General features: G+C 38.5%; 1 protein-coding gene across 10 annotated transcripts in view; it reads right to left on the minus strand.

Annotated features, from left to right (window-relative positions):
- The window catches only part of TRAPPC9 (trafficking protein particle complex 9), a 459,142-nt gene that overhangs the window by 273,517 nt on the left and 158,028 nt on the right, over positions 1-27,597 (minus strand). The window contains exon 20 of one of the 10 annotated variants that reach the window (XM_027684418.1): positions 23,934-24,827. The exons of the other annotated variants lie outside the window; for them this stretch is intronic. Coding sequence (XP_027540219.1) covers positions 24,746-24,827 — 82 coding nt within the window. The 3' untranslated portion in view covers positions 23,934-24,745. Of the gene's footprint in view, positions 1-23,933; positions 24,828-27,597 lie in introns of those variants that run through there. 10 annotated transcript variants of the gene reach the window in all.

The raw sequence follows: 27,597 nt of genomic DNA on the forward strand, positions 1-27,597 counted from the left end.
CTTTTGTTGTTTGCATTTGAACAGAGGAAACCAAGAAGAGAAAACCTATGTGGTTTGGGATGAAGCATCAAATATTGATATTGACAGGCAGAAACAGAGAGACATGAACGAGACCCTCAAAGCCCAACAGATTTGAAGTTGACATCCACAACTGAAAAACACCTATACAAATTTTGTCTAAGCTCTCAGAATACAGGCAAGGCAATATTCTAGAAGAGACAGCAAGAAAAAGAGAAAAATGCAGCTGCAATGCTATGCTAAGAATCACACAGGTCGATGAAGTCTCCTTCAGCAGGTACCTACGTATTTTAGGGGCATTAATTCATTGAGTATGGGAGAAATTAAAGTATTTGGTGACAAGCAGAAGGAAACACACATCTGTGTTAGACAGCATACATGGGGCAATCACTGAAAGAGGAAAAAAAACCCAGCTGTGTTTATTTTAACAACACCAAAATGCGTCAAAAGCCAACTACACAAAGAGAACTGACGTAGTTGCTATAAAGCATTATTTCCACAGCCAGTTTTCATTAACAGAAAAATACCTGAAGATCCTAGACTTTGATCAAATGATGTGTGCAGAAGAAGCAATTTTATGAGATTACAAGATAAGCTTTTCTCAATTCCATCCAGGAAAAAAAAAATAGAAAGACAAAATGCAAGTCATTGCCTGGTGAAACTGCCCCTGTACCAGGACCTTACAAACCAGTCTTTCTCTGGGCTATGTTTTAATTGGGATTTTTTTTTTAAATTTAGTGATTAATGTGCAGATAGTTAAGGTAATTTTTTTTCCCTGTTTTAAATTGCTGATTCAAACCTTTGGCTATTTTAGGAATATCTGGAGGTTTGGTTTTATCTCAAAATTGCACTTCTTTTCAAAAATATCTACAAGTATGGCATAGAGATGATACACTACAAACTATACCTGTTTTTTTAAAGGCAGAAACCACACAACCAGACCAAGGCAGACAGAATCCGCCTCCCAGCAAACATACAGTTGCATTGAATCATTAAGCCAGCACAAGGCTTAAAAGGATAAATCTCAGCTTTTAAGTGCAAAACAGAATTCAATTTTAACTACTGAGCCATGACCACAGCCTCTTTAACAATGCTATAAAAAGCTACTTGGCTTTTCAAATTTTAAAAAGTCAGTGTCACATAAATATGCTCACAAAAGGTCTAAAAATACCTTTAAGCTGCCTACCCCCAAGGTCAGAAGGAGCAGACACAAAGAACTGAAGCACTACAAAGAACTGCCAACAGGAAAACATAGTTGACAGAAGTGAAGGTGTTGCCACTGGTCCACAGCTATTTCTTCACAGTTCTTCAGTGTCAACTTGTGACGAGTTATACTCGTGCAGTTCTCATCAGTGAACCACTTGACTGGTGTTCAGACAATATTTATTTGAACTTATTAACTGAAAATAAACTTTGGTGCCTGTTCTTTCCACTCTTTGCTGATGATCTACCACTGAAGGAGAACAAGGACAAATGTATTTGAGATGCATTAAGGCAGAAAACAGTAATTTTCCACATTCAGTGTAGTCCAACATGACTCGTTGCTATGAATGCAGAGGTCACGCACAATGTTGATCCTGCTACATCAGAAAACCTGTCCATGTGGATCTTCTAATGGATTCCTCTCCTGATGGAAACAAAATCAGTCTCATCACAGCCCAACCACTACTTTAAGACACTTCATGCTTTTCAGAGTAGAAAAATACAGTGGAAGCAGTGGTAATGATGGGGGCTCAGAATTCCTTAAGAATTTCTTCTCTTTTTTTTTTTTTTGGCTGTGGTAGATCTACACTTGGTAGAATGTTGTATCACAAGACAGAGAGTTCCTCTCTGTAGACCTTGAAAAACAATCTAACAAGATCATCAGTAAATGTGCTCTGAACAGCAGGAAAGGGATTCACTGTTACAACAATCTGGGGACTTCAATGATTCTGCATTGACTTGAGTTTATCTGCCTTGCAAAGGATGAAGGACTAAGCCAACCCTCCTGCAATCTGAAAGTCTGATTTAAGGAATCTAAATATTTCAAATCTGATGTTTCAAGCATTCTCCCATCTCCTGTAGCTGTATTTTTTTTTCTTATGATGCTTTTTTTTTAAGCTTTAATGTTTTCCTTAGAAATAGGCACAGAAAGTATTTGATTACTGAAGTAAAAAGTCACGGGCTGAAACAAAGCCGTAAGAAGTACTGCACCTTGTCAAAGGTGATAAGTGCCTGTGATTATCCTTGACTGCGTTTCCTGGGCTCAGCATTTCATTAAATAGCAATGCTCCCTTTTAAAAATACATTTACCACCATCACATCCTGAGGGTCTTTCATGTTTTTAGCTATGTACAGAAATACCACTTTCCTCAGTAATTATATCTGATTTTCAGTTTCGATGTTACTGATAAGATTTGTTAAGTTTGGGTAATACAACCTGAAACAAGTCATGAACACTAACAAAGCTTTTTAATTCCGTTTTAAGAATTTCCCTTCAACTTGATGAATGAATAACTTCCTTGGAGAAATTACAAAATGCCTTAAGAATTATGTATTAAATTAAAGAGGTGAATTTGGCTGTTACATACTTGCGAAGGAACAACGCAGTCAAACATCGACGTACGGCAAAATAAATCAGCTGAAAGGTGAAGAAACAAAGTAGAAGGGGTGGTCAGGCACTGGAACAGGCTGCCCAGGGAAGTGGTGGAATCACCATCCTTGGAGGTGTTCAAAAGATATGTACATGTGGCACTTGGAGACATGTTTTAGTGGTAGAATTGATGATTCTGGGAGAATGGTTTCCACTCGATGATCTTACAGGTCTTTTCTAATCTTACTGATCCTCTGATTCTATGAATGCAGGTTTTTTGCAGCATATTAACAACATTCTTCTAGCACATTTCAGCATAGAGAGTGTCTGCAGTACTAAATAATGTCTGATCAACATCTGATTTTTTTTTTTACTGAAAATGATATTAAGTAAAATGGCTGACCCTGTATTAAAAATATACTTATGTGGGTGGAAATCTTAATGAAACATTGGAAAGAGCAAGTTTATTTTTAAATAAACATTTTTCTTGATGTAACAGACATAAATGGCTCTGCTCTGCAGAATACTTGTAGAATACTCTAATTGGGGACAACAGGAAAGCTGAATTGATTTACCGTTAACTGAAACTCAGAAAACAACATTTTCTGCAAGATGTCAAATATCCATTTCCTTCCTTCATTGGCAGAAGATTCATCAAACATCACATGAGGTAAATACAACACTACCAGAAGTCAGAATAGAAAAAAAAAAAATAAATACTGTCCACTCAGAAGTACAATCCAGCTACAGAATATTTGCTTCTAGGAAAAAAACAGAATTATCTAGTGCTTCCACAAGTCAAGATGCTCTTCTAAATTGGAAACTCTAACTCAAATATTGGTTACTTCTGAAAGTAGTTTTGAAATGGTTTAACAATACATTTGGTATAAGGATACAGTTATATTCTAATGAAAACTCTTAAAAACACAATATCTGTAACTCACACTAGTAGATCAAAATAAGAAGAATAAAGAGTAAGAAAAGATGAGAGATTTAGATTAGATGTCAGGAAGAGATTCTTAATTTGCAGGGTGGTGAGGCCCAGGTTACCCAGAGAAACTGTGGATGCCCCACCCCTGGAAGTGTCCAAGGTCAGGTTGGACGGGGCTTGGAGCAACCTGGTCTAGTGGAAGATGTCCCTGCCCATGGCAGGAGGTTGGAACTGGATGACCTTCAAGGTTTCTTTCCATCACCCAAACCATTCCAGGATTCTGTGATACTTTGAAGACTAAGGACTACCAATGAAAAAGATGAGGCGAAAACAAAGGAGGACTGAGTTTGATCTGGTATCCCAAATCAACAATTGGCTCGTTTTTCACTGAAAACAAAACTAAGCCACAAATAAAAGGAGACTACATGGCAAAAATATGCAGTTTTGTGTTCCCTCTTTAAAGCATTTACAGCAGCATTTTGAAATAAAGACGAGTCCAGCCCAGGGTCGTGAAAATGATTAAGGGATAAGAGTATCAGTCATACAAGGGGAGGGACTGTTCACCCCAGAGAATCACAGAACACACTGAGTTTGAAGGGACCCACAGGGATCATCAAGTCCAACCCTTAGCCCTGCACAGGATCAGCCCCAAGAGTCACACCTTGTGCCTCAGAGCTTCTTGAGCTCTGTCAGTCTTGGTGCTGTGACCACTGCCCTGGGGAGCCTGTTCCATTGCCCAACCACTCTGGGTGAAGAACCTCTTTCTAATATCCAAGAAGAGAATGCTCAGGAGGATCTTATCCATAAATACTCGATAGGGGCAAGAAGCAGGATCCAGGCTCTTCTCAGTGGTGCCCAGTGATGAGGCAAAGGACACAAACCAAAACATGGGAAATTCTATCTAGACATAGTAGAAACCTTTTTTTACTATGAGGGTGGTCAGGCACAGGTGTCTCAAAGAGGCTTTGCAGTCCCCGAGCAGCCGGTGACTGTGTATGATTCTGTAACCTTATTCACAAAATTATCAGTTCTATCTTCAAACTATTTAGGAAGACTGGAAGGGAAAAAGCCAGTCTGAAGGTTATTCCAGAATGTCTATCCTCTAATAGTTCCTGAGTCCAGTTTTGCCTACTAATAAATAATTAGAAAAGTAATGGGGGAAAATCTTCAATGGACAATATATAAAATATCCCCAAACATTAGAACACAGAACAAAACATTTAAAGTATTGCTCTACAGGAATAAATATTTATGTCATCTGCACAAGTACAGCATTTCTCTTTATCAGGTGAAGTTATACAGAGTTGGATTGGGGTTTTTTTTACATTCAGTACTTGAAAGATTGCTTGCATAAGGCAGAGTTAGCTCAGAAAACATGTTAACACAGCGGAAGAGAAATGTACACAAGAACCTGTGGGATCATCTCCTGCTCATTATCTCTGCCCTCACAAAAACTGCAAGTTTTGTGGTACATTCATTTCATACTGCTGTTTCAATTAATTTCACAAAAATGAATTCTCCATAAGGAAATCTCCAACCTTCAGCTATTCCCAATGTCTAAACAAAATATTGCCAAAATGGAGCCGGGGAGAAAAAAAAGTAAAATCTTCTTCTGCTTCCAAAATATGTTCATTTGAGATGGGAAGTGGCTTAAGGTGAAGGGGTGAGAGAGAAATAGAGGTTAAACTGGGAAATGAGTGAAAGAGAGAAGGTGAGCAGGATGCAAAAGGGAACCCCTGAGGAATTTTGTAATTCTGGGTTTTATACATGGCTACTTAATGCACCCAGAATTGACACAAGGCAGACATAATACATACTCCAGGTCAACACCAGATGAACCCAGCCTGCAGACTCAGGGACAAGTACACAGACAGCATAAAACCAAGTAAACTTGGACAGGTACCATGTTCTGAATCACCAAACAGCTTTCAAAGTTCGGTGAACTCTGAATTTAATAGGAGTTTCCACAGAAAAGCCCAATCATCACAATGATTGCAGAACTGCATTTTACTATGACTTTTAATTACTACAGTGTTTGAGGCTGCCCATTTACTCAACGACATTCTATATCAATAAAACACTTTGTTTATGGAGTACTTAATGAACAGGGAACTGGGTTCTAATGGGAGTCTCCTGAAGTGATAAGTTCTATCATGCAAAGAGGAGGCTGCTGGTTCAGAGATTCCTAAGTAAAACTAACCATAATATACCAAGACAGCTCAGATGAAACACACACCATTAAACTTCAGATAGATGAAGAATTTGCTGTAACAGTAGAAGTTCTATTCTCTTTCTATCTGAGAAGGTTGAAGTTAGTTCAACTAAGCTCGGTATCATTTATCTTCTGGCAGCATTCTGAATCACTAAGACTTGGGATACAATATGCTCCTTCCTAAATTGCATTTCAGGGATGATTTTCTGCTGGATTCAGGAAAAGAAAAAAAAAGAAAATTCTCTTTTACTAGTTTCTCAGATTTCTGATTATCTTGCAACAGATCAACATGCAGTGCTTACATGGATCCCTGCCCATGGCAGGGGGGTTGGAACAAGATGATCTTGGAGGTCCCTTCCAACTCAAACCATTCTGTGATTCTGGGATTCTATGACCCTATAAAACAGTTACATGAACTTGAAATAGCACATTCAGTATGTGATATCCATTCACTCTTCATGAGCAGACAAGTCTCCTCCACCAGAACTATAAAGCTTCTTATTCTCTTGTTCTCTTTTTGAGCACAGACCTTACTCAAGGATCACAAAATACTGACAACAGCCAATTCAGTAACAGAGAAATAGAAATAAAGAAAAAATTAATAAAACAAGTAAAGCAATGTTCCCAGGTCATGCCAGTATGTTCAAACAAGTTATTTTAAGTTAATTACTACTGGTGACTGCAAGCATAAAAGACAGAACTAACGGCATGTACCCCAAACATTAAATCACACTGATCCAGTTAATTGGGTATTTCTTTGTATTTACTTTCTGCAACTATTACTTCCCATTCTTGCACTTTCATTTCACTAGCTAGCAAAAAAAAAAAAAAAGGTAGAAAACTGTAATACAACTCTCCATCATTATCAGGTCTTATCTGACTACTTCTGTTTAATTCCTTATTCTTTCTCTTTTTAATCACACCCAGGATAAAACTGATTCTTTGCCTGCTGAAGACAAAACTGAAAAGAAATACACAAATTTGCTGAGCGGCATAATAAAGCCTATCATGGCTTACAGACAATACTCCCTGTAGGAGCAAACCTTTCCTTTACCTTGACAGATGCAATTCAAAATGGGGCGCGGTGTGAAATCAAAATATTGAAACTGTCAAATATAATCACTCTCCTGGCACATCATGCAAAATTGAACCTTTATTTTATAGACAAGAAAGATGTTTTATTGCTTTAGCAGACCAAGGTCTCAAAGATGACTCAGACTTTCACTGAGGAACACAGGGCCCTTGCTCTTGTCACACCACTACAGTTTTTGGCATGAAGCTCACGGTCTCCTGCCTTCAGCCTCATTTCTGGACATGGACACACCTCATTCCTAAACTTTCAGACTATTTAGGTTCTCTAATTTTCTAAGCTTCAGGCCAGATCAGGCCTGAATGCATTGCTTTGATCAGGCACTTGCTTAATTACAACTTTTTCCTGTCTGGAAAATTGGGCTTAATCCAACTTCAATCCATTAGCCAGACACGACACCCCAAAGATCACACTGTCCATTTGGGATTTCTTAAAATTGGACATTATTTACTTGCTGGTTGAAGGAGTTCTGTACCCTCTTTGCTCACCTGGATGGTGTAACATCAGTTGAATGACGACAGAGGGTCCAGTGTTGCCTGTCAGAGAACCTTGGGGTTTTTATCTTGTGCATGTTATTACTGTTTTCTAAAACTGCTTCTGGAAAGAGGAGTAATGTTTCTCCTAGGTTATATAATTTATTTCTTTATCAGCATGTTCTGCACATTATTCAAGACCTTGGACAATAATTAGTTTTGCTTTAAACACTAAGAGAACAACACTGGGTTTGGAAACTTGTCAGATTTATTTCTGAAGCGAAGCAAGCAAAAACATGTAAAAAGCAATTAAATAAGTGTGTAACGGTGAAGGGTGATTTTTTAAGAAAAAATAATCTCAGACCAGCAGTAGAATGCTGTCATAATATGTATTATTTACATTAAATTATTTTAAAACTGTAGATTACTATTTCTGTGCGAGATTGTTACTTCTGTGTAAACTTATCAGACACCACACTTAGCAGTGAATAAGTTTAATTTGTATGATCTGAACCAGACTTGAAAAATTATGAATTTCCAAGTGATTAGCTCTCAGCATGTTTGTTTTTCAGTGGATTCAGAAAAGCATATTCGATTCCTTGTTAGTTTTTAATGCAATGTGTTTCCAACGACAGAACTGTAATTACAGACTTCTCATGGAATTAGTGCTGTTGATAGTCAATACTGAGCTAACAACATACCCACAGGGGTCTGCAAGGCATCACTGACACCTGGGGGGCTTGCCAAGTACTGACTGGGAGCCTAAATCAAAACTAGACCTGCTTCAGTCTAATTGTTCAGCGAGCTCATCAGAGGAGAAGATGTTGATCAAAAATTACAACTTTTTCTCAGATTTGGTGTATGTCCCTTGCGCACCAAATTCTACCAAAGTAATTTCCTACTGGCTCGTTGCACGCAGGATTTATGGCTAAATCAGTATTTAACTGGACCTGACAGTAATTCTTGTGAGACATGCAGTGAAGGTACCAAGGCTCAAATTTCACCAAATTTTGGTACAGAAATCAGGAATGAGGGACCTATTCCTCTTCCAAACAAGGACTGAGACCCTGACACAAACTAACTTCCTAAATGTGCCCAAGCCCAGTGGTACTGGGGGATCTTTCACAATTAAGAGATGACAATAAATTACATTCTATCTTCTTCTGGTTTACTTTTCATCATATCTGCAAAGATTTGAACTGTAGTACAATAGAGAATACCCTACTGTGAGAAATAGAATCCCATGTCCATGGAGTAACTCCTGCAATTTCTACCATTTCAATTTAAACATTTACCCAGTTCTCCCCCTCAAATAAGGAGAAAATATTTTTCAAACCCCAGATTTCTACTCTAATGTTTTATTTCTCTAATTCCTTTATATGATTCTGTATCTGTCGTGCAGTTTCTCCATATGAATGATCTTAAAATAATTAAAGAGTTCCAAATAAAGCAAAGCAAATAATTACTCTGGGTATGCAGAACTGATCACTCAGGTACTGTGGAACTCCGTAGCTGTCGGTATTATCTCACCTTCACTAAAGAAAAATAGATCTCTACTGCTTGTGTTTCCTCTAGCGTCCTGCCTGTAAGGTTTAGCTGTAATTTGGATGCAGCACAAATATGTTCTAGTAAACAAAAACCTGTTAACTTCTTTTAGATCCACATATTTCATTCTTGATGAGCATCTATTCAGTTTTCATGCACAGATGGACACAAGCTGTTTGCAATTTTTCTTCAATGAAACAAAGCAAAATATTTTATCTGAGGGTACAAGAAACCTTAAACCAAACCCAAATTTTCTTTAAACTGTAGTGAGATACTGAGATATCTCTTGGAATTTTAAAAAAGTTGAAACCCTAATAATTTTAGTCTCAGAGATCAGATATAAACCACAACCACTGACACCATTTGAAAATTAGTAATTTACTCACACTTCATAAATTAACCTTGAAGTTATGAACCTCTGGTTAGTTTATAATTAGTATATACCACTAAAAGAAAACTCTGAACTGGAAAAGTAACGTCTGGTTTTCTAATATACTTTCAACATTCCTCAAACAAATGCTGGTAAAGTTAACGGATACACAAGATGAAAAAACTCAAAAGCCTCCAGTGTGAAAAATACAACTGTGAAAATACACACACACACACATATATATTATCTAAAAAAGAGTGAGGCACCAATCTCTGATACAGGTCAGACCTGGATTAAAGGCAATGGCAGAAAGCTCACCAATAAATGGAGATACCAATATTGATTTTAAGATCTGATCATGATGAAAACTTTCCCTTAGATACTTAAAACCAGTAAGGTGTCTTTGGTAGTGTAGAAAAAAAGCCATGAAAGAGATAGGGAAAAATGACACTATGAAAGCAAGGGAAAGAATCTCCTGATTTTCTGGATCTAGGAAAAAAAACAAGGTAGATTTTGTGTCAGATCAACAATGTCAACAAAGCCACCTTCAAAAAGAAATAAAGAAGAGCTCAAAAAACCTGAATATAGTATTGGAACTATTTGTTGTCTTTGAAAGGCAAAAAAATCTAAAAAACAAACAAACAAACAAAAAACCACCAAAACCAACAAAGACTAAAAAAAAAAATCAAACAAAACAAATCCTTTCTAAAAGAGAGAGATTTGAAAAAATAAGGGGCAAAAAGTCATTAGGTCAGACCCCAGAAGGACCAGTTTTTATTGTGCACCACGTTTCCTGGATCATTGTCAGTTAAGGGAGGACTTTGAGCATCTACACAACTCACTCATCAGCTGCTCTGCAGGGAACCTTCCTACCCCTTTCATCACTCAGGACTGAGTCCCATCTGAGGCAGCAGATAAATGCCTGGACTTCTAAAACTGATCTTCAAAGACGTGGGAGCCGACAGAAACAGCAGCTTAGAAGAATCATGTCTTAGAAAACTCAGTCCTCAGCAGAAACAGTACACTTAATACTGGGATTCTGTTCTTTGTGAAGTTACTGCATTCCTTAAAGTCAATATAACAAGTGATCTCAGGCGGAGATAAAACCTCAGAATCTTTTATAACAGAAGTAAAGCAGAAGCACAGGAAATATTTGGTAAAAATCCTTCCCTCTGAGAAGTTTCAGAGAACACTACATTCCACTACAGCACTTTAGGAGACTACACCTGTGCCATGTGACCCTGCTCGAGGAGGGGGACTGGACTATCAGACCTCAAGAGGTCCATTCCAACTTAAGTAACTCCGTGAATGATTTTGTGAGGACATATTTCATTAACACTTTTGATAGAGCATTCACACCCAAACCAAAATGCTCTTGAACTTCCTGAGTGTTTAAACCACATCTGCTGTCACTAGTAATGCAAAGAAAAAACTCTGAATGGCCCAAGCTGTCAGGAGCATGAGATTTATATTTTAACACACAAAGATAAAATTTTATGCCTTTTTAAACAAATCAATTTTTGCTGCAGATTTTATTAGACCGTTACCCTCCATGAGCTTTCACAAGTCTCTCACAGTGAGCCATCCATAAATTGGATTTGCACTGCAAGAACACACAGAACTGTGTTACCAACATGAGCACTTCTGTTGGTTTCTTAGACTGCTTAGCTATCCTGAATTATCCAAATCTAGCATTTAATACAAAACTGCAAAGCAAAATCTGAAAAAACACACTGAACACTCTTGGCACGCTGACAGAAATTCTTTTAAAATCAGGTGTACGACTAAATTCCATTTAAACTTTTTCTAGTTCCCCCAACAATAATAAAATTAGTATCTATGACTTACTAGATACATTCTGAACACAGTTCCTCCTGAAATTTAAAGCAGTATTTTCTTCGTTTTCCATAACTTTGTATTACTCCTTAACTTTTTGTAATTCCAGCAGTGGCAGCTGGAAAACCTAAAATCATGTCAAGGAGAACACACACACAAGAAAAAGACATCCCATTGCCAATGGATTTATGATCAAAATGAAGACATAAAATTGCCGAGAAGAACAAAAATTATAGTTAACGGTCAACACAATAGAAAAGGTAACAGAATAAGAAAAAATCCTCAGTAGGTGTTCAGATAGAAATTCTTCTAGGCAGCAAATGAGTGTAATTTGCTATTCAAAATTAAAGTTTAAATGCCTCAAAAGCTTGAAAAATTGTAACAGCATGTAGATGCCATTTTATTCAATCCACATTTAATTTCAGATTTCCAGCAGGGCTCGGGCATTTTCAGGGCTGACCACAGGAGGAAACAATTTGTCTTTACCGATGCTGCAATTTTCTGCGTGACTGTAAATCATCATTTACATTTCAGATCACTGTCGCTGATGTATTTAACGTAAAAACTTCTGGAAACCTCCAAGCTGCTCATTGCCCAACCCAGCTCTGGTAGCACTGTGTGAACATCCACACTCAGGCAGAGGGCCCGTGTTCCCCTGCTGCCAGGGCAGTGAATTCTGCACTCACCACAAACAGCTACAGCAAACCCAGAGAGGCACATTGTGCTTCTGCTCTTGGCACTGCCCTGCCCACAGCCAGAATATCACTCACCATTTGGTGTGTCAGACCCCAAATCACATCCTGTACCTCTTTTATAATGTGCTTAAGCATATGGGTGAGAAAACATGCGAGATGGACTTTTTTATTCCAGTTCACTGCCTGTTAACATTAAATGATTGAAGTGTCAGTTCTGAATCCTGGTCTTGTTCAGCCACACCCAGTGAAGAATATAGGAAAATCCAGAAAGCTCAGCAGTGTGTCAGGGACTGTAGCATCAAATACCTTAGGAAAGAGAACAAGGGTTCTACAAAGCCCACTGAACTGGCTCCACAGAAATACCGATTTTGTACCCCACAAAGCTCCATTAACTTGATTTCAAACTGTATGAAAGGCAGACTTACTGTCAGGAAGATATAAATTCTGCCCATCTACTTAGGACAGAATAGTCCTTCATCTTATCCTTCAAGCTAAAGGAGAAGAATTAAAACTGCTGAAAGCCAATAACAATCTTTCAGACTTTTCCATTTTGCTTTTATATTGAAAAAGAGGCTTCTGCTCAAAGTTATACACAAGAAAAAAAAACAAGGGGAAATTAAAGATATCCCTGCACAGCCCTTGAGAATATATATCATTCCCAGATCTCCATTATTTATTTTTACAATTTCTACAGGGGTCTTTCTAGCTTTGTAGCAAATTCCCAAGCATGAGATTACAGTCCTTGTAAATTCCTGCTGAGAAAGCAAGGGAAGAAACGAAATTGTTCTAAGAAGTTCTAGTGGATGTATTCTTGGGCTTCAAAGCCCAAGATGAACACATTAGCCTTAATGCTTTAGAAGTCAACAATGAATCTCTTACATCTCTTCAGTTTGTTGTGTGCTAAATTTACGTGCTGATCTACATCAGGGCTGAACTGACAATATAAAAATGAGAAAGCTCAATGTTTAAAGGTTGTGAAGTTTTAAGAGTTTTTCTGATATATCTCAAAAGAAAGAAGGTTCACCTTTGGGTAAACTCTGCCACACAGAAAGGGGCTGAGTGTAAGTAAAACAGTGGGTTGAATGTGCATCTGTACCCTCCATCTTACTGGAAAGTTGAGAATCCTTCACCCCATCCCCTCCCCTAATGGCATGGTTTGATTTCCTCCTATTATGTTGCCTTCTTTATGGCTACATTTTGTCCCTTATCACAACTGCAATCGTATTCCCCACTGTTCAGCAGAACTGAACTACTCCCTGCCCACTATGAGAAGTTACAGTGCTTGACAGCCCCCCATTCCACCCCTGGCTCTTCTTCCCTGCTGCCCTGCACCCATGAAATGAATACCCTGGGAGTGCCCATCAAGGCACTGCTTTGCCATCTCAGTCCTGAGCCTGGAAAATGTAACTGGAGTCAATCAAGCAATTAAATTTGAGAGTTCTTAGCCACTGGAAATGTAGCAGTCATCCTCTAATACACCTACAGGAAATTAAACAATGATATCATCAGCCTATGAATAACTTTTTAATTCAACCTGCTGTACCAGCAAATGCCAAGTAACTGCACTTGTACCAATATAGCACCTGTCTCAGGTACTGCTATAGCACAAGGCTAACTCTGCTTACTTTGCACTCCTCTGTTTATTAGAGGTTTACTTTAAATTAGCTTTCCAGGTCTTCAGGATATGGCTCCTTTCCTTCTATCTCTGCTGGTAGTAATATCTGCTAATAAACAGCATGACTAATATTCGATAATACACAATAGTAGAAGCCTGCATGAACCAAAACCATATTTCAAGAACACTGATATTACTTCATATCAAAAAATTTGAAGGACAAATCTGATAACCTTTTAGTTACCACTGAAGGCTATGATTTAGATTTTTCTCACATTGAAGAACAAAACACGGAGTTTAGTTGCCAATTAGTCCTGCCCTGTAAAGCATTTTCTCACTAATTCTGCCAATTCATTCCATTTAGGAACTGGAGCTTAAACTCAGGAGGAGGGGATGAGCTAAAAATAGCAGCAGCAAAAAAAAAGCCAATTAGTAGGAATTGCCACAATAACCTTTGTCAGGATAAATTTAAGGTATAAGGCTCCAAGATAGTTACTATGGCGACCACAGGCACTCGCAAGGTCCCTTTAATGAGAAATGCAGTATCTGTCACACAAGGAAGTAGATGCAGCAGCAGCAGAAGCCCGACAGGCTATTTAAAGACACTTTTCTTCCCTGCCCCCTTTTTTCAAAGAGCAGCAGGAAAATAAACTGCTACACAAGTAGCTTTAATATGTGTAGTTTTCCAATTTTGTATTCTTTTCCCACTTCTCAAGTCACTGAACTGCTAAGACCTCAATGTAAGATTTATTCAAATTGAACAGTTTAGATTTACAGACATTACCCACGCTTTGTCTACTCTTTGCAAAATAAATTTAGCTCACAAGGCATACAAAACATCCAAGGAGTGAAAGATTTTCACCTATGTACTCAAAACAACGCGGACACAGGATTAGGGTAAGAAGCTAAGGCAAATATTTGCAAAAAATCTTGCATCAATTCTCTTATTTGCCAATACAATATGCAGCTGTTATCATTATAAAATACATTTTACCAGTTGGACATTATCTCAGATGTGTCTGGCTTTCTTCAAACACACACAAACAAGTATCCAAGACTGAGCAGCTTTAAAAAATAAGATTTCTCCTTTTTCTACACAAAGTCAACTTCAGTTCATTCTAGTGATTACAAAAGAAAGTTGATGTCAAACTTGGACTTTCACTGTCACCACAAGCATCCTTAGTAAAGACAAGTTCGTGTTACTCATTATTGCACACACAAGATGACAGAGCTCCTATCAGGACCCTAAGTAACATGTTTTTCAGGACTGTGAAGAAAAAACTAAAATGTGTGCTACTGCATCTCCTTGGTACTCCCTCTGGAATGCTGCGTCCAGCCCTGGGGCCCCCAGCAAAGAAAGACCCAAGGAACTGCTGGAGTGAGTCCAGAGGAGGCCATAAAGATGGTCCGAGGGCTGGAGCCCCTCTGCTCTGGAGACAGGCAGGGAGAGCTGGGGGTGTTCAGCCTGGAGAAGAGGAGGTTGTGGGGAGCCCTTAGAGCACCTTCCAGTATTTACAGGGGCTTGTGAGAAAGACTAAGAGAGACTTTTCACCAAGGTCTGCAGTGACAGGACAATGGTTTCAAACAGAAAGAGGGTAGATTTAGATTGGACTTAAGGAAGATGGTTTTTATGATGAGGGTGGTGAGGCCCTGGCACAGGTTGCCCAGAGAAGCTGTGGCTGCCCCATCCCTGGAAGTGTTGAAGGCCAGGTTGGACAGGGCTTGGAGCAACCTCGTCTAGTGGAAGGTGTCCCTGCCCATGGCAGGGGGTTGGAACAAGATGATATTAAAGTCCCTTCCAACCCAAACTATTCTATGTTTCTGCAATTTCAAACTACACATGGGGATGGAAAGCTTTGCTCAACACCACCACCATTCTCCAAACCTAGCCCAGCTGGCAGTGATAACTCAGCTGTGCTGGATACACCTGGTGTACACAGTGTCATTCACTGCTCCCACCCTCCCTGGTAACATACACAGAGTTCACTAAAACTTTCTATTCACACCATTTGTAGTTTTTTCTTGATCAAGTCTGGTTTTGTTCGTACTAAACCGAATCTTCATGCAGTAGAAAACTCCTACTACATGGCTCTTCTTGATGAGCTGAGAAATTATTATCAATACATTACTAAACCGTATTTTGTTATCTTTATCAATGCCAAAGAGGCAGTTTTTCTCCTTTTAAACACTGCAAATTAAATACTAAATTTTTTCTTTAAGTAATACATCTGAAACCGAAGCACTCAAGAGAACACACTATGAAAACCAGATCAATGGCAGCTTGTGATTTAAATAGGCTAAATGCAGCCTTGGCAACTTTGCAGCCAAGATTTCACACTGGTATTAGCAGGTGTTAGATCTCCTTGAAGCTGCAAAAGCTCTGCCAACTCCTCAGGAGATGCACAACTCATTAACTCAATTTTGATATAAAACATAGGACTGAGAAGCTTCCCTGATGGAGTAACCCTGGAAAGAAACTTTGGTGAGGAGTACAACTTACATGTTAGGCCCTCATTTGTCAAAGGAAAAGTTTTTAGCTAAGACACATCCATAGCTGGGATTTTACCCCACAGTTCACAGCAACTATTAACAGAATTCATATTCTGCCATGTGCTCTGTGCAGTTCACATATATTTCAGTTTGAACTCAAAGAAAAAAAAAGACAAGGAATAAACACTTCAGGAAACATATGGATGACCCAGTAAACTGTTATAGCAGGAGTAATTTAGACAGAATTTCCTCATGCAAGCAATGACTCGGGAGATTCTTTCCAAAACAAGCTTTGTTTCTGAAAACTTATACAGCAAAGAGGAAAAATTGTTTTAATTCTATGAAAGGCATGTAGCCACACTAAACCACTGGCCAAACTCTGTTCTGTTACACAGAGTATATCTAGTTTAAATACATACCTGAATTTATCCACACTATAATTATTTTGTCATGTAATTTATAACTCTTTCAGCTGACTAGAAAAATATTGAAGAGAAGGTTGTTTTCCTGGTTGTCCACTGCTCCCCTCTCTCAGCTAAAGGACAGGCCTATGAGCAGCTGCTTGGCATCAGCACAATTCATGGGAAGAAAGAGGGTGAAAGGAAGAGGAGAATAAGCACCTGGGGAGCAGAGAAATATCTCAGAATATTTGAGGAATCTGAAAGAGCACCTGCCATCAGTGAGGAAAACCTCTATTCCATCCCCAAATAAACGGCTATAAACAGACTCCAACCAGCTCCTCCTCTCCTTACAGCTGCACCTCAGAAGTGCAAATTCTGCATCAACTGAATGTGTGGGAATACTCCAGAAACCTTCAGATTAGGAGTCAGAAAAAGATCTGTGGACAATGGTAAAACCTTCACCAAGAAGTAAATAATTTAGTTGTGAAGATAAACCAGTTTCCATTTAACCACCTTACCAACAGTTACACCAGACAGCAAAGCTTTATCCCATAATTGAACGGGGGAAGGGGGGGAAATAATATACGACCAATCATCTCAGACTCTTAAACCTGAAACAGTTATATAATTCATTCTTCCATTTACAATGTGTGCTGGCCTTTATTTTCTCTTTTTTCCCTTCAGTTGTACCATTGGATTCGTCACTCATACCTGGTTCCCTTTTGCGAATATTTTCTTCCTAGCACTTCCTTTCAGCTTAAATAATTTTGAAGTATCACCTTCTTGTTTGGTGAGATCATTCCAAGGAAATGAAAACATCCTACCCTGTGCTGAAACATCACATCTGCTCAAAGAGATGCTTGTTTTGCATTCACCCACTATTGAACCACAGCTAGGATTTTCACAGATGTACTAAAACCTGGATCCAGTTCCTAAGAGGTAAAAGGCAGCTCTGAGCTCATCATTCACTATTTAAAGTTCAGATCTTTTTCCACCCTTTTCATCACTTTGGATTTATTGAAACTGAAGTTCACCTGGAAATTCATCATCTCATCCCCTTTAATTTCTCACTGTCAGATTCCTCCTTTACAGTCCAGGATCAGGGACCTCCCCAGTCCACTGCTCACTCCTTTTCCAACACGCTTCCAAAAGCAGCTGGGCAGGTCAGGGCCCAGCCAAGATTCTAGGAGAGCTCCAATCAGCACTTGAGCTCTACACATGATTATTCCCTCTCTTAACCAATTAATAACTTTCCCTTCTTATCCCAGAGCAGCTTGGATTCTCCTTTGGTGGGAAACTCTTATTGTCAAGAATTACATTCATCAGATACTTCGTACCCAGAAGCTTGTTCACTCCTAAACAGAACTTCAATGGATTTATGAGTTGCATCTTCCCTGCATCTTTCCCTGTTTACTCTTTCCCAATTCAGCACACTTATTTAATGCAGATGTACACATAAAACTGAAATAAACCTGTAATTAACCTTCTTTATTACAAGTCACCCTCTTTCCTAAGGGTACTTATTTACAATTCAACATATTAAACCTGGAATGTTTCCATAATGTTGGGATCTTTCATAGCCCGAAAGCACTATGTAAGACAAGGAGTAATTTAAAAAGTGTATATATGGAGCTTTTAAACACGCCTACTGCACTAGGCAGAAATCAAAGCACTACAGGATCCAGATTTAGAGTCCCTCTCCCTCATGTAACAGTCCTGCCGAGGGTCAGGAAATTAACTCCCCATGATCTTGTTTCAGAACCGTCTATTCTTTAAAAATCCAAAGCTAGAGCAGAACTCTTCATTTTTATTACAACTGTCCACCGTAAGAAAACAAATTAGAAGGAGTGTGCATTTTCCAACATGGCCAAGCTCTCCCTTGGGAAGATGCAGCCATCAGAAGAGGGGGCTGAGAGGAGAGGAAAAGTGGCTTAAGAGGGAAGTTTGTAGACTTATTATTACCCCTTCCCTGTCAAGATTAGACACTTCCACAGGGCAAATCTTACACTGTTTTCAAACTTAGCAGAATAGCAGTTTGGTTTTTTAATTCAGGACCTCTAAATCCTTGCATTATTCCAAAGAAGGCTTCAACGTTTTGCCTGTGATCCCAGTTAGGATGTTGGCATCGGGGGGGGGGTGGGAGACTTCACTTCAAACCAATTTCTGGAGACATTTTTGTAATTGCAAAAAGAAAATGTCCTAAGAAGTTGGCTTTATATACTACAGCATTTACTTAACATCTTTCAGTGATCTTTTCAAATCACTGTTGTTTTAGTTTTTGTTTCCAGTTAATGAAGGTAGAATTAAATCGATGTCAAGAGTGAAGCATAAATTCAAGCTGCTGAAGCACTAATTTTAAATGACTGTTCTCTTTGAAGGAAAGACTCATAAACCAGCTATTTTAATTATACTTTTGATCATCTAAAATAAATTAATAGAAACTGGATATTTCTACTTCCAACTTCAGGAAATCTGCGCTGTACCACCGTGATCTTTTACAGAGCATCAGAGAGCAGGCTGAAAGCCAAACCTGGGCAACATCAGAGGGTAACTTTCATAAATCCTTTGGCCATTAAGGCAGACATAACTGGCAGCCACTCAAGACAATCTTCTCTCATCCCATTAACGCAGCCACTGTGTCACCACAGCCACAAAACACAGCAAGTGCTACTAAATACAGAGAGTGCTATAGCCTAAATTAATCTATTTATCTACAGATATCCATCAAACCAGGTGTGACCTGGAGCTGCATCTACACCCAAATGCTCGCTCTTTACTGGCAGCACGAACAAAAATGGCCTGAAAGGTGTTAGATAGCTTTTCCCCAAAAATAAAGATGATGGTTAACTGGGAAATGAACTAAAACTATTCAGTTACCTCCACCATTTGATCCTACAGTCTCTAAAAGGTCTAGACAACGTTCAGATACCCTTCACTCCTTATTTCCAAGTCTTCAAATACCATATTAGAGCAGTTTATCAGCAAAATCAATTCCACAGCAATTTTTCATCTGCTAGATGAACACAAGGCACTGGGTTTTAGGTGACAGCAAATAGAAAAAGTAATGCCTCTAATTGGACCTATGGAGGAGGATTGTGCAAATTCCCACTACTCACAATAACACACTACTTAAAGGAAGAGATGAGTCTGGAGGCCAAGAGCCATAAACTGGCTCTGTGCCATCTGTAACAGAAGAAAAATAAAGGAGGAAAGGCTAAGGAAGGAATTCATTCTCTGGAGAAAAACAAAAATGAGACACAGAACAAATCTTGCAAAAACAGAAAGTCTTAGAGAGCAAAAGAAAGCAGCGGAGGGATGAATTCATATGGGCACATGCCCATAACAATGCTGGCTTTGGGAAGAGCAAGCAAGTTTATCAAGGAGTAGGCACATGTTTAAATCACAGAATTCTGCAGGTTGGAAGGTCCCTCTGGAGGTCTCCAGCTCAAACCTGGAAGTTGGCCATGAAGACCCATGTCTGCAGCACAGCAGCAGGCAAGGGGCTGTCATTCTCTGCAGTCCTGCTCCCATCCAGGCACAGAGCACGGCTCAGCTCCTGCCTGTGCTGTGCCTTGGGCTCTGCTGCTTCCAACTGGGGAGGAAAGAATTCTGAAACCACCTCTGCAATAACAATGTTTGCAGCCTACCTGGAGTTCACACTGCAAGGCAAGTCTGGCCAGATGTATTAGAGCTGCACAAATGCACTGCCCTGTTTGTCTGTGTTCCTGTGTATGGCACCTCTTTATACCTCATGGCTGTCTGTCCTCATTTCACTCTGTATTCCCAGGTTTCTAACATGGATTTTACTGAGAGAGACAGCAGCAACTGTCTCAGGTGTGCTGACCACTGAGAAGGTCTGAGAAAAACTAGAAATTCTGATTAAGCTTCAATCTCACAAAAATGTGAACAAACCTGGGTAGAAAAAACAATGCTGATACATTAATACAACTTACCTTCCCTCCTTCAGTGTTCAGAAAATCTACTACAAAAAGAACAGACCAACCCCAAAACTCCATGGAATCACTTCTTCCTGGGAATATGTTTATCTTTTATTTCATTCTAATGAGGAGACTAATACCCAGGGAAAGGCTGACAATGTTCACCTTCACTCTCTACTTTTTTCCATCGTCCATCAATGTTGAAACATGATTTAATAAAACCACAGTATAAACTTATTGGCTTGAATATGTGTGAATTAAGGGCAAGCACAAACAGTACTTTTTCCTGTTTAGCTGGTTGCCCCACTGTTATCTAACAAAAGGAACAATTACCAGTGTTCTTCTACTCTTTCTTTCACGTACCTTGCACAAAAATGAAATCCCAAAAGACAGTATTCAGCACTTCAGTCAATTTTTTTAACAGACCTGCACTTTGTCGAATGTTTCCACAAATGGGCCAAACACCCAAAAATTTCAAGAGGTAAATAAGTTTTTCAAGTATTGAAGAACATTTCTTCTTGAAAAAAAAAAAAAGTTCTTTTATTTTTCTTAATGATTTCTAACTCTTAATTCTGAAATGAATTATTTTGACTTTTTTCAAGAGACAGCTTCTGGACCCTGCAAGTCCTACAGCCTGTGATCTACTCAGGATTTAAGGAGAAAATGAAGAGGACTGGTTTAGATTTTGAGTGATTTATAGTTCATTTTAAACTAGGACAGCAAACTCACATCTGTGTGATATTCTGTATAAGGGCCAACCTATGCAGCCATGTTTATGCTGTACCCCATTAAATTTAATAAAACCTGTCAGAGACAAACTTGCCCTGCGCTCACAAACCTCCCGTCTCCCTGGCTGCAAACACAAAATATTACAAATAGTGCAAATTGGGTCTCCTGAGGTCAAGACAATGTTCAAAGAGGTCAAAAAAATTGCCATGCAGGCTAGATCCAGAGAGACGGTCACCCCCGCTTGGGTAAAAGTCAATTGAAGAACTGGGAAGAGAGGAGGAATCTTACAGAAAGTCATATAACACCAAAACAGTTGCCTACCCAGTGTAGCATCCTAGAAATAGAGTCTTTCCAGTCAAACCGTGGGAAGGGAGGGAAGGGGAGAGAACAAACACCTAATACAGACAAGTTTGAGGAAGTCAACCCAAAGGGAAGGTCTCCAATCCAGCAGCTGGAGAAGGGAGGTTTCTCTGTGCTCAAATATGTGTGTTCTTGAGGGAAACAGAAATGCTAAATTCAAAAGCAAATCATAGGAAAGGGATTATCTTGCACATTCCCTATGGAAACACACCATAACTATATATCCAGAAGAAAAGGATGACATTGCATTGGGGACAGAGAGAGGAACAGGGACATATTTTGTTCCTGTAAAACCTACAATGTTTTCATTGTCCATTACAGAGACAGAACACTGGAAAAGGTGTTTCTGTTGGAAAGCAGTCCCACTGAGGGCACCTTCGGAGCAGCCAGGGGGTTTGTCTCCACTTCTCCCTGAGGGAGACAGACTGATGATGCCTGAGGCCTGAAAAATCTCTTCATTCCTAGACCTATTCATAGACAGCTCAAAGTTCATTTTTTCTTTCTATGTTCAGCTTCCTTAACCTTTACAAGAGAGCCCTTCTGCATCCCCCCTTCACATACAATGCATTAATAATCCCCTTAAATCGTACTGTGCTTATCAAGCCAATGTCTGGTTTTCACGGGACACGTGACCTTTTCAGTGAAGGAATTCCTCAACTGCCTTAATTACAAAACAAATGACTTCCAAACCTGAAATTTCTCTTCATTATTTCTTCTATTGCTCTTTATTTTTTTGTATTATTCTCTTTGTTATTTTGCCAGCCTATAGTTTTTGCAGATTCCTCCCATAACATCTCCAATTTTTGTGAAGTGCTTTGAAATAAAAATGAACATTAGAGCTGGATCACACTACGGATCTGACCAGTGCTAGATATATCATCCTTCCCTACCCCAACACACATTTCCTTTCCAATTTTTTTGTTGAAAGTAACTAATTATTCACTCAAAATTATGTATTATATTTAAAGATTGATTTGGCTATTGGTTGAAAAAGGCAAGCCTTAAAAAAATTAAATGTGTATTTTAAAAATGCCAAATAAAAGACAATCTAAAACCAATTACTCTGACAACAGAAGGTAATTTTGATGTTTTAATTAAAACAACATTTGACATTTATTAATTTGACTTGAAGGTATTTCAGAAATATCCAGCTGGCCACAGATTTAACATGAAGATTCAGGGCAACTGCTGTGAAACTTTATTTTCTCTCGATGACAGCATGCAAAGCCTTAATCATAGCAGATTTGTCCTTAAAACATAAACTGTAACAGCAATGTATGGAAAAAATCATTAATCTCCCATACAGACAACATGCCCTGTCGTAAACAGACACACAAATTAAACACCGACTTGGCAGCAGTGAGAAATAACAATCACAATTTACTTATACATGGACTATAAATTTATTAAGGGAACTTTTGGTTCAAAAAGGGGCAGAATTTTGAATTCTCGTTCCCTTTGAAAAAGGACTTATTTTGAAATGTTTTCAGTCTGAATGTGCGTTGCTAACACTGCAGAAATTGCAGTATAAGACATCACAGACTTCACAGCTCAATTAATCAAACGCATTTACATCAAATAATTAAGCAGCAGAAATGGCACTCATTAATAGTATGCACACAAAGGACTTTTAACAAATTCTTTGCTTTTCATGGATGAAAGAAACACCATACAATGTGATGAGATGTATAAAAACTAAAATAAGAATTTGTTTCTTTAATTATTCTTGTCTCATTAGAATGTAACAAAAAAAAATTAAAAACAGGTTAAGTCAATACACACAAAAGTTCACTTAGCAAAACTCAGAAAAGTGCCTACGATTCTGCTGACTATAAAGAAAAAAAGCAACAAAACTTACTGTAGAGGACATGTGTAAGCAAACTCATTCATTTAACCCTCTAACCCTGCTAAAAAGCAGGAACTGCTGACCCAGAAGGAAGTTTGGCAGTTCTGAACTTGAGTGTTGACTTTGCTCCTGCAGTATTTCTCTAGCTTATTTTTAATTAGGCAACTGCCAATTAAAAAAATTAAAAAGCCAAAATTCCATCACCTTCTTTCACATCAGCATTCCCACAGGACACCCAGCACTTCTCAGAACTTGTACACTTTGCACAAAAGCCTCTGCCATTTGAACTACCCATAAAACTATTTCCTCATTTACCATGGCCCGTTCCAGCAATACACCTGTCTGGAAACTTCAGGGCTAATTACTGTTTTCAAGGAATAAATCACTCCAAAAGTTTTAGATTCCATTCTCAGCATCTAGTGGAGAAGATATCCCCTCTGTGGGGAAGATGCTTCAAATCCTTCCTGGCTCCTCCAAGACCGACACCATTCGACTCGGGTCCTGTTTGCTCTCCATTTCCTAACTCCTCCCTCCAGTCCTGCTCCTGGGCAGTCCCAAGCTTTAATCTCTCTGGTCCTCATGCTAAGGCCAAAACAGTCTGAAATTTCTAATGTCTAAATCCACAGCCAACTGTGGGGTCCCACACACACGGAAGACTTTAGCAATTCATTTGTGTTGTAGCACAAGGACAGAGGAGAGGATTGATCTACTCTGCCCATCCCCACGATCCATCTCCCATGAATGCTGATGTTCCCCATCCCCAAGTGCCAGACACACCGTGCACGGAACAGAAATGGAAAGGCAAGGCGGGGTGTGTTGTACAAAATGAGATATCCTGGGGCACATAATGAGATAACATCTATTACCATAAATTATGAAGTGATTTACGCATAAATGAGGGTTGTCATGAAATTTAATTTTAATGGTTTGATAATCAAGTAAGAAACACAATAATTACTGTACCTATGGTTTTCAATAACTTCAAATCAGTGCTAGTGGCAACACTTTTTTGTTCTCATGCAAAATACAATTCCCCTCCAAGAGCTGTCTGCTCTATTTTTCCATGTCAGAACAACCTGTTGATTACCAAATCACTGGGATAAACAAGCTCAGATTCACCTCTGATTACATTCAAAACATTTCTATCTTGTTGTGAAACTCCTTTAGCAGTGCAGCTGAATATCCCAAGACAGCTTTGCAGACAGGAGGCTCAGCTAGTCTAGAAAAACCTCTGAAGGCTGAACTTTCCAAGAGCACACGAGGGAACTTGCTTCCCTCATCATCACACGTAGCATGTTCAACTGGACAGATTAGTAAAACACGTTGACACCCCAGTGTGGTGTAACAAACATATTTTAAGTTAACTGAAGACCTTGCCAATACCTCAGCATCACTCACTGCCCCCAGAACTTCCACAGAGCAACTTGTCTGACAGATTTTTGTCAGGATACCAATTCTCCAGTGTATTTCCCTGTGGATACTGAAGAAACTCCTGAGGATGTAAAGCAGCAAAAAATAATTCAATTTTGAATCTAGCTTTGTGATGAACCTTAAATTTATTTTCAGGAGTTCAACAAATGACCTTTCAAAACTCTTTCTCCTCTCTTTTCTGCAATATACAACCTCACAGGTGAAGGAGGACAAATTCCTGTCTTCTCCTTCTCTCCTTAACTGAGTCATGGTTCTCTCCCCTCCTGACCACAAACCTGTGAGAACAAAAAACCTCAAAGTAGAGCATGTTACTAATTGTCTCACAATGGGATAAAAAGGAACATTTCATTTCATGTGGAAACCAGGGAGGGGAATATGAAGATCTCTAATTAACATCTTGGGATACAGAGAAAAAAAAATGAAAGGCTGATCCTTTCGTTTGTGTGTCTGCAGAACACGCAACGATGAAAGACAGAAAAATGAGTGAACAAAATAATCACTGAGCCCAAATTATCTTTCTTACTATAAAATGACAGGGAGCAAAATATGTTTCTCTATCCTAAAATAGAGAGAAAAGAGCATCTCTTCTCGGAAACACTGCTTATATATATATATCTCCAAGAACAGTTACAATGCACACAGTAAATATTCCCAATTACTGGCTTAAAAAATACAGCAAACTGTAAGCTTAAGCTTTTCTGAAAGCTAAAATGATAGTTTTCACTAGTCAGTAGAATAATCTTACTGCAGAAAAAGCCATCTATTTTCCAAATGGTCTTTTAATGCCCTAAAGGATGTCACTTTTCCTTACTAGTATAAAACAATTTTTTCTCCTGTAGGCAGCTGTTACTGCCCTGTCTCTAAGTTGGTTGAAGCAAACTCCACTTCAGACCTTGAAATCAAAAGATTATGTAGTATTCTACATATTTTATCCATTTTACTTAAACACAAGCTAGAGAACAGGAGGGGGTTGGAATGCACCAAGTAATATGGATACTACAAGATGGATCCCAGGGACTTCCCTGCACGGACTTTCTAAGCATCCAAAGTGGGAAGCAAAGAGGGGAGAGGGAGCAGGATGCACCATTATCCTTCTCTGGAGGTCTGTGGGTAGAAAACACTTTCAGTCACCGGCAATAACAACAGGAACGAAGAAAACAATTTCCTGCTCCCTACAATTTGTCAGAAGGGGAGATTTCACAATGATGGAGATGAATGGGGGGAGAGTAAATTACAAAATAAAAGTGAAATTGGCCAAAGCTGGCAAAAAAGTTATAATTTAAATAGATATGGATTGAGGAAAACATTGAAAATGAGGATGGAATCAAAAAGGTACAGGGCAGGGGAGGCGGGGGAAAATGAAGGTGACGGAAAAGCCTCTCTTTAAACATTAATCAGATATTAACAGAAATCAATGTCCAGAGAAAAAAAATTTATAAAAGGAGAATGTAAGAGTGGGATGAAAAACACTGTATATTTGGATTTAAAACCTTGGTTCAAATGCAAATTCCTGACAATGATTTTCCTATGTTAAAAATCAAAGATCTAGAACCATGGCTTAAAAAGTGGTGAAAATGGAAAAAGTTTCTCTCTTTTTTCTCTTTTTCTTTTTTGTAAGAGTAACAAAAGGCTTTTTTTAGGAGGAGGAAGCTAATTTTAAGGCCCAGTGTATGTTACACCTTCTTTTCTGTAGTAGATCCACCAGAATAAAAATTTAAACTCTGAACAACATGTGAGCTATAGACATACTGTTACAAATAGAAGCAATCATTGTTCAAGAAATAGAAAATAAATGAATTTCGAACCAACAGAAAACTCAGTGCAATTTCTAACCAATAGGAAAAAAATATTTTGCAATAAGAATAAAAACCCATCCTTAAAAGGTTTAAATACTTGCAACAAATACCCAATCTACCTTAATAAATTATTGTTTCAAAAGACTTACTGAAAGAGTTTGTATCTTTTACTACATAATGATTTAAGGATATTTAAGCTCAAATTATTAAGTCCATAGAAAAATAAAAGTAATTCAATCAAGGGGATGCAAAGGAATTTTATAACCTTATTTTTAACTTTATTTCTATTTGTTACATGTTCTTCCAAAAACTCAGAATGAAAAATTTCAAGGAGTTTATCAACTACAAAAATAATAGAAAAAAGCAAGAGGCATTAAAACAAAATTACAAAACAATACAGACAAGAACCAGAACATTTTGGTGACTAGACTGCTTTTTAAAAAAGAAAAAAGCCAATTCTTTCCAAATAAAAGTAACAAGCACTGTCTGTTACTGATATTTCTCTCCATTCCTTGGTAAAGTAAAATTGAGAAAATTCAACCTGGGTTTGAGTCAATGTATTTCCTCTTTGTTGAGCTTTGGCAGTCACCAAGGTAAAAATCATTCCCAATTTACTTCTATTGTTACCTATTCTATACTTCTTTTTGACAACTGCATTCCTTGCAATTGATGTGGTTTTACTCTGAATTCAATATTCACACTGAGATTTGCAGACATGAAAGTATCTCCATTTAATGAAGTTTATCAATTCCATGACCTCAGAGTGCAGCACAACTATCCAAAAGAAGACAATGGTGCAGGGAGCCCAGGACCAAAAATAAATATTCCCTTTTCCACATTTTCATCTTTTTTAAGATGAAAATGGTGTCTAGATGTAATGATCATCTGAAGAAGATAAACCAAGCAATGTAGGGTAGAGTCAGCAGCAGGAATCCTGGGCAGATATATTATGGCAAATAATGGTCGTAGTTAGCTACAAAATGAGCTTTACATCACTGTAGTGGGGTTGTAAGAATCAATACTCACAACAGCCTACTTAATCTGAAATATATTTTCCCACAGAGATTGGGATTGCTTTTTCTTCAATTTTATTTTTCCTTCCTGCAGTTTTCTTTGTAGGAAAGGTGATGAAAGGGCTGGGAAACCACAGAAAGAAAATTTAAAACTGGGAAAGGATAACGAACTAGTGAGATCAGGTTTTAACACCAGAACTACAGTGAGAGCACAGGAAAATTATATTAAAACATTG

Source organism: Neopelma chrysocephalum, unplaced genomic scaffold (assembly GCF_003984885.1).
Source record: "Neopelma chrysocephalum unplaced genomic scaffold, ASM398488v2 Primary Assembly neopelma1_66, whole genome shotgun sequence".
Taxonomy (NCBI): domain Eukaryota; kingdom Metazoa; phylum Chordata; class Aves; order Passeriformes; family Pipridae; genus Neopelma; species Neopelma chrysocephalum.